The sequence below is a fragment of the Lytechinus pictus genome, chromosome 4, assembly GCF_037042905.1.
Source record: "Lytechinus pictus isolate F3 Inbred chromosome 4, Lp3.0, whole genome shotgun sequence".
NCBI classification, from domain to species: domain Eukaryota; kingdom Metazoa; phylum Echinodermata; class Echinoidea; order Temnopleuroida; family Toxopneustidae; genus Lytechinus; species Lytechinus pictus.
In genome coordinates, this window is record NC_087248.1 from 1152196 (window position 1) to 1164829 (window position 12634).

General features: G+C 33.1%; 1 protein-coding gene across 1 annotated transcript; it reads left to right on the forward strand.

The window, feature by feature from the left end:
- Positions 1-219: 219 nt before the first annotated feature.
- Positions 220-10776, forward strand: LOC129259199 (chloride intracellular channel protein 4-like). Its single transcript, XM_054897501.2, has 4 exons — positions 220-356; positions 3827-4007; positions 4848-5061; positions 5900-10776. The coding sequence occupies exons 1-4, from the start codon at positions 272-274 to the stop codon at positions 6062-6064; spliced, it is 645 nt and encodes a 214-aa protein (XP_054753476.2). The 5' UTR covers positions 220-271; the 3' UTR covers positions 6065-10776.
- The last annotated feature ends 1858 nt before the right edge of the window (positions 10777-12634 follow it).

Genomic DNA, 12634 nt, shown 5'->3' on the forward strand with positions numbered 1-12634 from the left:
GAAATGTTTTTTCTTTTCATTTTGAAGTTAAGCACAGAATTTCAAACTTGTACAACAAGTACATGTACTTTATACTTGTAGGCCTACTTGTACCTGTACAACGATGCAAAGTATCCAAGTATTTTTCTTCATTCACTCTTCATATTCCATTTTAATTGTTCAATCCTACGCGAGATTAAGTTTTATCTTTGATTTATTATTTTCTTTTTCATTGTGACAGGCTGGAGTTGATTCTAAGATAGCAGATTGTCCGTTATGTCAGCGGTTGTTTATGATCATTGTCCTGAAGAAAATCAAATATCAAGTCTGCACAGTAAATAAGGACATCTTACCGGCAGAATACAAGAAAATATTAGGTGAGTATTGAGTCAGTGAACTTTAAAAAGGCCATTTATTCAAAACACCTGCTTTTTGTCTCGCCTGCATAGCAGACTATAGGCGCCACTTTTCCGACGGCGGCGGCGACTGCGGCATCGTCAACATTGAAATCTTATAAACCAAGTTTAAGTTTTTGAAAAGTCATCATAACTTAGAAAGTATGTGGACCTAGTTCATGAAACTTGGACATAAGGGTAATCTAGTATTACAGAACATTCTGCCTGACTTTCAGGTCACATAACCAAGGACAAAGGTCATTTAGAGTCAATGAACGTAGACCATGTTGGGGGAATCAATATCGAAATCTTAACCAAGGTTAAGTTTCTGAAATGTCGTCATAACTTAGAAAGTATATGGACCTAGTTCATGAAACTTAGACATAAGGGTAATAGTGTATCACTGAAGATCCTGCCTGAGTTTCAGGTCACATTACCAAAGTCAAAGGTCGCTTTATGGTCAATGAACTTTGGCCATGTTGGGGAAATTTGTGGAATTGTCATCATAACTTTAACATTTTATGGATCTTGTTCATGAAACTTAGACATACAGTAAGAGCAATTATGTATCCCTGAACATCATGTGCGAGTTTCAGGTCACATGAACAAGGTCAAAGGTAATTTAGGGTCAATTAACTTTGATAATGTTGGGGGTATTTGTTGAAATGGCATCATAACTTGGAAAGGTTATGGATCTACACATAAAGTTCATGAAACATAGACATACATGTAAGGGCAATCAAGTATGAATGATCGTTTTGCACTCATCTATTAGGTCACATGATCATGGTCAAATGTCAGTTTCGGTCAATGGACATACTGTAGTATTTAAAGGTCAAGTCCACCCCAGGAAAATGCTGGCTTGAATAAATAGAGAAAATCAAACTAGTATAGTGCTGAAAATTTCATCAAAATCGGATGTATAAAAAGAAAGTTATGACATTTTAAATTAATTTAATTAAATTTTAATTAAATTTTCACAAAACAATGATATGCACAACTAGGTGAGTCAGTGGATGATGTCCATCATTCACTATTTCTTTTGTTTTTTATTGTTTGAATTATACAATATTTCATTTTTATAAATTTGACAATAAGGACCAACTTGACTGAACCATATAGTATTAAACAATGCTAATTTCACATGTTCAGGGAGGAATTAATCGTTGTATCACTCAGTCGGTAGAGCGGGGGTTTCGGATTCCGGTGACCCAGGTTCGATTCCCAAGTGGTGCGCTAGTGCCCCTTGGTAAGGCATTTATCCTCATTACCAGGTCCCTCGGAAAGGACTTTAAGTCGTTGGTCCCCTGGTTGCTTGCTCACAGGCATCCATGCTTTCTTTGCAGTCGGGTAAAAAACCTCGGTATAAAAAAAACAAAAAAAATTGACGATGAGGAGAAAATTAGAATATTTCATATAATAAAATACAAAAGAAATAGTGAGTGGATGCCGTCATAGTCTCCTCATTTGCATACCAGCCAGGATGTGCATATAACTGTTTAGTGAAATTAGGCAAAATTTTAAATGTCATAACTTTCTTATTTTACATCCGATTTTGATGAAATTTTCAGGTTATGCTTGTTGGATTTTTCTCTTTTTATTCAAATCAACTTTTTGTTGGGGTGGACTTGTCCTTTATTATCATGAGCGTTTTCTTTTGTGAATAATTATTCAATATCTGTTTTCAAAGTCAGCACTGCAACTAAAAATTGCATAATGCAGGCGAGACTGCCAGAGGCATTCCACAATAGGTTCCAAAAGCACATATAATTGTAAATAAATCTACTTTTCTTTCTTGACCAAATCATGGACATCATAGAAATAATATATTACATCAGCAGTTTATATGCATAATCTTTTGGGTTTTTTTAGAAAAAAGGGGGATGGTCTTCAAAAATTTAACATTTTGTTTTAGTCTAATCCTAATGATTTATAACTTCAACTTCAGTATTAAAAAGTCTCTTTTAACCAATTTGAATGAATCAACTTCAAATTAGTGACTTCTTCAAATTTGTTTGGCTCTTATTAATACAGAACTTTGAGCAATCATTGGTTTTGTGTGTAGATTGAAAAGGTTATTTTGTACATCTGTAATCTGGTAGTAGTAAATATCTGAGAAACAAAGGTCATATGAGCTGACAGACCCGCCATGACCAAATACACATTGATCTCCTGATAAGATTTGAACATTCTTGCTTCCCATACATGTACCAAACCAATATTATACTGTGTACTAGTGTGATACCCACCTGTATGGGGGAGGGGGCTGCTAATAGATACATATTGTGTTCAGAGATAATGCTTGAATACAGGGTGGAAAAATCATTAGATGATGGCTTTTTTCCCCCCAGGTGGCTATTTTAAAGGGATGGTCTGGGCTGAAAGTATTTATAGCTTAATAAATGAGTAGAATTCACTGAGCAAAATGCCGAAAATTTCATCAAAATCGGATAACAAATAACAAAGTTATTGAATTTTAAAGTCTAGCAATATTTTGTGAAAACAGTAATCATGAATATTCATTAGGTGGGCTGATGATGTCACATCCCCACTTGTTCTATTGTATTTTATTTAATGAAATTAGGTTTATTCAAATTCTTTCCTCCAAGAACTAGAAAAATTGGATTGACAACTGATTTTATAGTGCATTAGATATTTATTGCTGCAACTTATTTCATTATAAGAGAGACATATTATTCACACAAGTATGAAATAATGAAAAAATTATGATTTTATGTAATAACATAAGAAAACGGAAAGTGGAGATGTGACATCATCAGCCCACCTAATGAATATTCATGACGACTGTTTTCACAAAATATTGCTAAACTTTAAACTTCAATAACTTAATTATTTGTTATCCGATTTTGATGAAATTTTCGGCATTTTGCTCAGTGAATTCTACTCTATGTATTAAGATATAAATATTTTCAACCCGGACCATCCCTTTAAGAATTTCAGAGGCTTTTTGCCCATGGCCCTGGTTTATTTATTCCACTTTCCTGTGAGCATGTACGTACCATTCTTCAAAACAGGGACGTGAACTGAAATTACTTCTAGTTTTAGATAAAAAGTAAAAATTGTTTTGTCCCTTTTAATGTAGTAGGCCTATGTCATTCTTTCTATTAAATGTGTTTTAGAATCCAATAAAGCTTGCCAAATGTTGGCCATCTGACTGCCATAATGTATGCAATTCATCTGTGATATTTATTGTTATCTATTATTATAAAGTCAACATATAATAGACCTACATGATAATATATAGACAGATAGTTTGGGCTAATGTTGTTGAACCTCTTCACTGTAAGCCCTGCACTCCTGTAGGTACACCTCAAGACTCTGCTACTCCCTACTTGCAATTACCCGTGCAAAGTATTTTCAGGTATTATATTTATTCCAAGAAATATTTATGTGAACACACCATAACTTGAAGTCATATCTTGTGTTCATAGGAAACACACCGCCTCCTGTGTTATTGGATCCTAACGTTCAGACTGACAACCCTCTTGGCAAGGTTATCGATGACATCATCAAGGCAGAGCATTACCTCGAGTCTGTGTTCCGACCAAAACTTGAAAATTCAAACCCAGGCGCCAAGAAAGTTGGCTCAAATGTCTTTAGTAAATTCTCAGCGTAAGTACAGTACATACAGTACATATCTCCAATGAAATTTTTAGGGGGATTAATTTCTCAAGTCATGACATATTTTATTTCAAGATTGGTGTAGACTGGTATTATTATAGAATCCAATGTAAATTGTACATGTAGCTGGTTCTGGGATGAATCTAACATAAAGTGTTGAGTTAATAATAATAACTATAATGATAAGAAATAATAATAATATGATTTTGTTTATATTTATCAATTCAGGTAGGTGTTTCATAAAGCTATAAGTTATTTACGAGTGACTTTACGAACTACAATGTACTGGTGATCCTTTCTTAGGCACTTGATCTACATGTACATCAATGAAAATGTGATGTATATCAAAAAGAAAGGATCACCAGTCATTTGCAAAGTCACTCTTCCAGCAGCTAGTTATGAAACACCCACCGAATATTCAGGGACTAAGGAAGAAAGTCTGAATTGAACTTTTAAGTTCTAACACATGAACACATAACACAAAACTTAATGGTGCACTAGATTTTCATGATTAATTGTATAGTGTAGTATTTTGTTTTTATAAAGATATTCTGCAATAACATGTAGCTTTGTGTTATGGTCCCCATAGCAGCTGTAACATCTTAAAGAATAAATTCCTTTCAGCTCCCACTTAACCACACCAGGGTTTATTTCAGCATGATGTGGATCAATTTCTGAAGGAAATCATGCCATAGCTAGTATATGAACCCTTGACACTCTGTTTCAAAGTCTGGAGACTTAATCCGCTAGGCCACAATCCTCCATACACTCTTGATAAGTTATATTTTTGTAGATTAACATTTCTGAATGAATGAAATCTATCCCTGACAGATTGATGAAGAACCAAGATGCATCTAAGAGGGATACTCTGATTCACAGACTAAGAACAGAGCTTCAGAAACTTGATGATTTCTTGAAGGATACATCTGAAGATGATGAACTGTCTCCAGGACGTTGCCTTGAAGGTGATAACTTCACGCTAGCAGACTGTGATCTCCTACCAAAACTTCACCGTGTTGAAGTCGCATGCAATAAGTATTTCAAGGTAATCAGAATGGAAGTTACATACAGTGGTGCTCAAAAGTTAGTGAACCCCAACAAAAAATGAACATATTCAAAATGTTCAAGTTCTGTCATGTTTTGGATATATAGTTGTGAAGTAAGTTGATAAAATATTACATTTGTTAGGGTTTGTTTCTCTTGGCTTGCCGAACATTGTAGTGTTGTTTTCTATATTCAACACTCAACATGAAGGAGTGCATTTTGTGATGGGGTTCACTAACTATTGAGCACAACTAGTATATAATCCAAATATGATCAGCAGATAGAGTGTCTTGTTGGTACCTTTAGTATAACCAGTCCTCCTTGTTGTCTGTAGATACTTGATATCTATTATTGTTGGTGAAGAGTGTAATTCTTACTCTACGGTCTGTAACCTGAACTGTGGTTAAATCTAAATGATTGTCTAAAGTTGTTGTTGAACTATGGATCATAGCCATTTGTGTTAGAAATCTCAAGCAGTAAAGATTCAATTCGACAGCACATTTGGTGCTCACTTTTTGATAACTTAAAGAGTTTTCTTCACCATCAAAGCTTGACTACAATAAATAAAAGAAGCATACATGTTTTTTTTTTATATATATATTTAGATTCACATAATTTTAGCACAGATTTGCGTGTAGACCATGGTCTATTAAAGTTAACCAGACTTCAGAATACGGGCCATAGTCCCTAAAGTTTCATTTATAAAAATGAAAGCTGTATGCTATGGAACACCATCCTCAAGATGTACAGGGACATACATTGTATTTCTCTTCATGCAGATTCTACTCCAATAAGATCTGACTGTACTCATGTCCTGTTACTTTTTTCTTTGCATCCAGTTTGATGAAGTAATGGAGGGTTTTGAGGCCGTTCAGAGATACCTTGATAACTGGAAGGAAACACCCATCTACCATATCGTCAAGTACGACGACAGAGAAGTCTACAACACCTACCGTACCGTGGTCATGAGATCAGAGCATCGGCCGGGGGCTGGAAGACATTAAACCAGTCCAGAGAAGCAGCTAGGGAAGAGGAAAGATCCACCAACTTGGCATGAATTGTATTTCATATGATGTTTAACTATTTGCCATTGCAAGGAACTATTTCATATACAGCGTAGCTTGGAGCACAGCTAGTATGTGATGATGGAAAATATGTGACACTCCAAAACAATCTAATGTCATTGTGCAGATTGGCTCCATAAGCTTTTTGATAACAATACCCATCATTATGATTATGTATACAACTTTTCAGGTATTCAAAATGTTATTCTTCAGTTCAAATTATATGTATTTCATTGATATCAATGTTCCTCAACTTGTAAAATTAAGCCCCAAACTTTTAGATTTTTTTTAAATCTTAAAGGGGAAATTAATTTTGAAAGAGCCATTGTCCATTGCATGAAATGGTCAAGCTGGCTTTTGCTGCACATGATGTCTAACGTCAATGAAAATAAACTGATAATTTGATTGAATGATAATTGGTTCTGTTTAATGAAAACAATGTGCTTGTATTGTGAAAAGATATACATGTATCACGGCTAAAATCATGTATTGAAATGATGGTATAGGTTTTCAGTGCATGGAATTGTGAGTATCAAGCAACAACACATTTTAGTGCTCAACTGATGTTTACAAAACTACAGCTTGATATCTTATCAAATATATACTGTATATTTGTACTTTATGAAATGAATGTTTTAGATAGGTCATAAGATACAAATAAAGATAATAGAAATAGAAAGTTCTTATGTTTAAAAGAGAGAGACTTGAAAGAGCAAAAATCGAGAAGGAATATTTGCTGGAAATTTGAATTGCCCAATTGAATGAAAATGGGAGAAATAACAATTAGATCATTTGTTAATGAGATTAAAATCTACACTTAAACATTTTTTTAATTTTACTTCTTGGTCATATAAACCAATTTCATGAAAGATTATAAAGAGATAGATTTTGTTGTGTATTCATTTTGTTACATTTTTATCATTGTAATCGATCTCCATTGGAATGTTATTGCTGGGGAAATCAAATAATGTACATTTCTAGCTTGCAGCAACTTTTGTTTCATTGTGTATTTTCCACCTCACACATCTGTCTTTAACATCCATCTATTATAATCAAGGATGATGATTTCATTTCAATTACCATTGAACTGAAGTGTTGCCTATTATTAACCCCTTTGATAGTTTACATTTTGCAAGACAAGATAAGAATATCAATTTACATGTATTGTCAGCTTGAAATTTCCTCAAATATATGCAATACTCCGAATTTCAAAGATTAATATCTGCCATGAGCCAAAGACATTGAGTGATTTAACTTTACATGTATTCTTGATCAATTGACTGGACCAGTAAATTCAACTATCTCTGTCTCTTCGCAAAGAAATTCAGGTAAAACTTGTACTGTGAATGATTTTTCAGTCAGAATGAACCAATGTCTTGTCTATTTTTTATCACAAATATAATAATTATGTACAAAATGATGGTGCCAAATTTACTGGTTAAAAGCAGTCTGTAATTAATACTGAAATTGATTATATCATGCATTTATGACAGTCCGTGATTTTAGATTTACATACAGCATGAATACGAGCTTTATGTACAACGTATCCAGCCATTTCACCCAGAGTGAGTTTTTTTTTAATTCTTCTCCCCAAACGGTCATCCTACGTGTAGCTTAAATTTGATGGTAGGAGAAAAATACGGTATCAATTTCCAGTTATTCTCCAAGGTTTTTGTGGTTTGCAAGAAGCGAAGGGTATTTGAGAGAGCATGTATACTCATTATCCTAACACATTTGTATTTAGATTCATATTGATGAAAATCAGGCCCATCAATCTTTATGTTTTATTTTTCATATATTCCTCACTTCTTTATAAAAGTCAGCTTATATTTTTTCATGGTTCTAATTGTTTATTAATTAAAATCTATATGTTCTATTTAAAAAAAATCAAGTGGTTTGAGCCATAGCAAGTTAAGAACAATACATTGTTCATGGAAAAAAGTATATAATTTTAAGAATAATTAGGAAAGATATAATTATTTCTCTTCTCTTGTACTTATTGATCTTCATAGTGAATTTGATAATTGATATAAAATGTAATCATGATAACTGGAAAAAAAAGTTTTTGACTCGTGAAAATATAGAAAAAAAAATTGTGGGATATAATCAGTATATTGATGAATATGTCTGCATGTAAATCATGATATTGTCATTTCAATATGAGCTCATACTCTACCTGGATGAATGTTTTACTCATTTATCTTTGGGAAGACAATGAACAGTTTCAAATAATCAAATTTGTATGATGTGAATGTATCAGAAAATGAATTATGTACATTGAATAATCAAGACATTTGGTATCCTCAATTATATCTTAAAAATGATAAATCTCTGGTGGTATCTTTGGAAATGTGAAGTTTAGCGAAGTACACTGTCTATTTTTGTTTTATTCATACAGTATTAAGGTCTCCTCTGTCTTACTTATCCAACCTTTAAGACACTTTATAAACAACATTCAATTTGGCTGCATTTAATGATGATGTTGTAGACATTGCATCTATTAGATTCAAGCATGTATAAATGATACATTATAATGTTTATCCAAGATATCAATGGAATGATTATGTTCTAATCAAACAATATTTGGGAGATTGTATGCATGATGTTCAACTATTGAATAGAAATTCCTTGTGGATATGTTGTTATAACAACGCTTTATAAAATGGGACCGAGGATATTCTTCCTAAAATAACATAAACAGAAGTTAATACCTCGTATTTCCATATTTTTCCAAACTTTCATTTATTTCTGATGCCCCAAATGAATGAATCATTTTGTGAATGATATATACTTGAAAAACAGCAAGGACAGAAAAGAAAAAAAAGGAAAGATTGATAATAATTTGATATTTTTGTTTACAGGAAAAACTTTGTCAAGAGTGATACATTATGGTAAAACAACTCATTTGTTTTACAATGAACTTAGATCGTATGCTTAGTTCTACAGTATTGTAATCTAGATAGGTACGGAATGGATTTAAGACTAAATGGTAATTGTTGTGGGAGCACAATTCAAGGACTTGACCTTATTTGTTTATAATTATAACTTGCTACTCTCTTTGTATCTTTATTTTATCATTGCTATTCACTCTGTAAAAAGAAATTTCTTTGAAAATAATTGATGCTAATTGTAAACAATTCTGTTAGATATTTTTTGATAATTTTCCCACCATCACCAAAAAGTGAAAAACGAATGACTTTATAAAGGTGATACATTGAAATGACTGTATTAACCATTTATTCATACTATTAGTAACTCAGAATTCATTATAGATTATGTAACCATGTAAAGTTTTGTTGATATTTAATCATGTAAATAGATATTGCTCTTTGATCCTGCAAGTTTAAAAGATAATGATGTACATTTATGTGCCTATGATTTGGCTTTTTGTGATGAAATGGTGTTATTTTTCTATTCATTTATTCTATAAGCAGTCAAATATTGAAACTCATCTAGCTGTAGGTTTCTTTATTGTGAACAATGATAATTAGATTCTAGGTGTAGTAGAACAGCGTTTACTTCTCATAAAATCATATTGGGTCTTAGTTTATTGACAAATATTTATATGTACAGAAACCATTTAATTTTCATTTAGGTACATATAGTTATAGAATCCCTTCCTCTTAGAAATCAGTTAGCCCAAAGCTTCTGAAAACAACCTGATCTTGAAATAATATAATGTTCTTTGTGCTTTATCTGTATGAAGTCAAGTTTCATTTGTAAAAGCCTTATAAAGCCTTAAGATGTATGTCAGTCTTATATGTAGCCTAATTTCTTTATGTAACAACAATCCAATGAGGCGTACAAAGAATATTGATTTCATAATTTGATGTTTGTATACAGAGGTCTTGTCTTGATGGCTCATATTTACCGACTGAATATTTTTAGTTATACATTCTTTTAGATTTTAGATAAAATGAAAGGCGTGAGTAAAATTGTTCCCTGCGTATATGTCCAGTACTTAAACTTGTACTAAAATGAGGAGTACTATATGAAACCAAATACAATCTGTAATGCTGTTAATTGGTTATCTTGAGTTTGAAATGATGTGTTGTACATGCATTGAAATCATTTGTGGCAAAAAATGTATGATTTAAAAAAAAAAAAATTATACTCAGTTTGATTCATTCAAGAAAACCTACTTAATTTGCTTCACTTGGAAAAGAGAAGAAAAGAATGATATTTAAACAGGACATTGAAGAGATAAATAATCCTGTGGTTTTACACTACAAATATATTTTTGGATATTAAAAGCAAAGGAATGTTGATAATCCCTTCAAAAATGTTAACCATATTACCAATAATCAATTAGACTTGGGACTTTGGTATTTAATTTTCACTATTTAAATATCATAAGATGTGCTTTGAAATAACCATCCATTACATGTATTTGCATATTATCTGCTTCTGTATACTACATACTATGTATTTTGGTTTTCTTTTTCTTTTATTTTTTTCAGTAATGAACATTAAATTTTTTTTTTCCTTTTCACTATTTTATGATTTCCATTATTGAAATATCCTTGGTGTTTGATCATTGTATCCTTTTACTAGCTTATCTTTTGCTTTGGCTGTGGTATCGCTCTCCAATAATCTATGTTAGTCTGTTGAGAATCATCATCAATACAATGCCATTATACCATGTAACCCTATCTCATCTGAGTTGTTGTCTTTATTTTTTGTCTTCTCTTTATAACATACTGTTTATGAAATATCCCTATTCATGTGGTTTCTAAGTTTAGTGGTAAATAACTTGACTATAGAGAGATATTTTTAAATGGAGTTTAATCATTTTGATAATAGAAATATAGACTGACATGGGATATGTGGAATATAAATTTTGCCAAAATTATACCAGGGGTCATTGGGGGAAAAAAAATTCAGGCATCCCTATTTGGTTTTTCATATAAGAATTCTTTGGGAAATTATGCTTCTTTAAAAGTATAGAGTGAATTGGTTTAACCGGGGGGGGGGGGGGGATATATAGAGGCAAGGGAGAGAGAGAGGGGGAAAGGAAAAGTGAGAGCGAGAGGAGAGAGGGTGGTGGGTAAGTGACTAAAATGTTAATGTGAATTATGGGTGGGTGAAGAAAGTGTTGATGTGAACTGGGTAGGTGAGCGAAGTGTTAATGTGAATGGGGACTGATGTTGGTAGGTTACAAGGTGGGAATTTTAAGAGGGTCTAATGTTATAGGTGACTAGGTATGAACATTGATGGGGTCGAATGGAATACAGGAGGGTGTGACTGTTGGCTAGCTACCAAAGCATTTATGAGACCAACACCCATGCTGTATCACTTTCATTCATCATGGAGTGGATCTCATCTGGAGAAGATGAAGGGTGTGCAGATCAATCAAGATTGCTACAGGTGTTGAAAGATGAGAAGTGGGCAGTGTGATTACCTGGGCCCCCGTAACACAAAGGTTAGAGATTAATCGTAGCTTGATTTTTACGATTGTGTAGTCAATGGAATCAATCGTAGAAAGATGTTATACCATAGAGCTATAGCTCCATGGTTATAAGATGGTTGCTAAGCTTTGTGTTACGGGTCCCTAGGTGTGACTGCTTGAGATGAAACAAATATGGAAGGATGGATGTAGAATGAGAGAGGGGGAGGGGATCAAGATGGAGGGGGAGGTAAAAAGAGATGGGGAAGGAAGGGAGAGAGAATGGGAGGGGAAGAGAAAGAGGGAGGAGGGAGGGATAGGGTGTGGAGAATTTAGGAGGCACAGTGGTAAAAGTGTCGGTGAGAGGGAGAAAACAAAAGAAGAAAAAAAAGAATGATTTGAACTGAAACCAAGAGAGAGCGGGATGGCAGCCAGTGCATTATGTTATAATTCTGCTGAAGACATTATGATGATGAATGGTTGCAAGTGTTGTTTACTATAAACCAGTTAATCCAATAACTGCATTGCACTGCCTATTAATATACAGCTAACCTTATCTACATGATGTATTTACCACGTTATATTCATCTCTATTATACTTGTCTATATTGATCACTATTTGCCTCACCATGTTCATGTATCTACAGCTTTTTATCTGTTTCATTTTCACCTTTATTCTCTGTCTATCCTCATCTATCTATCTATCTATCTATCTATCTATCTATCTATCTATCTATCTATCTATCTATCTATCTATCTATCTATCTATCTATCTATCTATCTATCTTTCTTTATATCTATCCTACCATTCATCCTGCCAACCAGCCATCCATATACCTCTCTATTGTAATAAATCCTATATAACTTCCACCCCACATACTTGTCTAATCCTGAAACCTATGAAGTTAAAAGGGGCTAGGAGCTATTACTTATCACTTAAGGAGATTGTTATCAATTGGAAATAATGAAAGTGGGATAGAAAAAAGAAAAGAGATGTAAAAAATAGAAAATTGAAGTTTGTTGGAACAAATTAGAGCCAAGAAAAAAGGGAGATAGGAAAGGAGATAGAAATATAGATAATGGAATAGGAGAGAGATATAGAGATGTGAATGGGGATTCAGTAG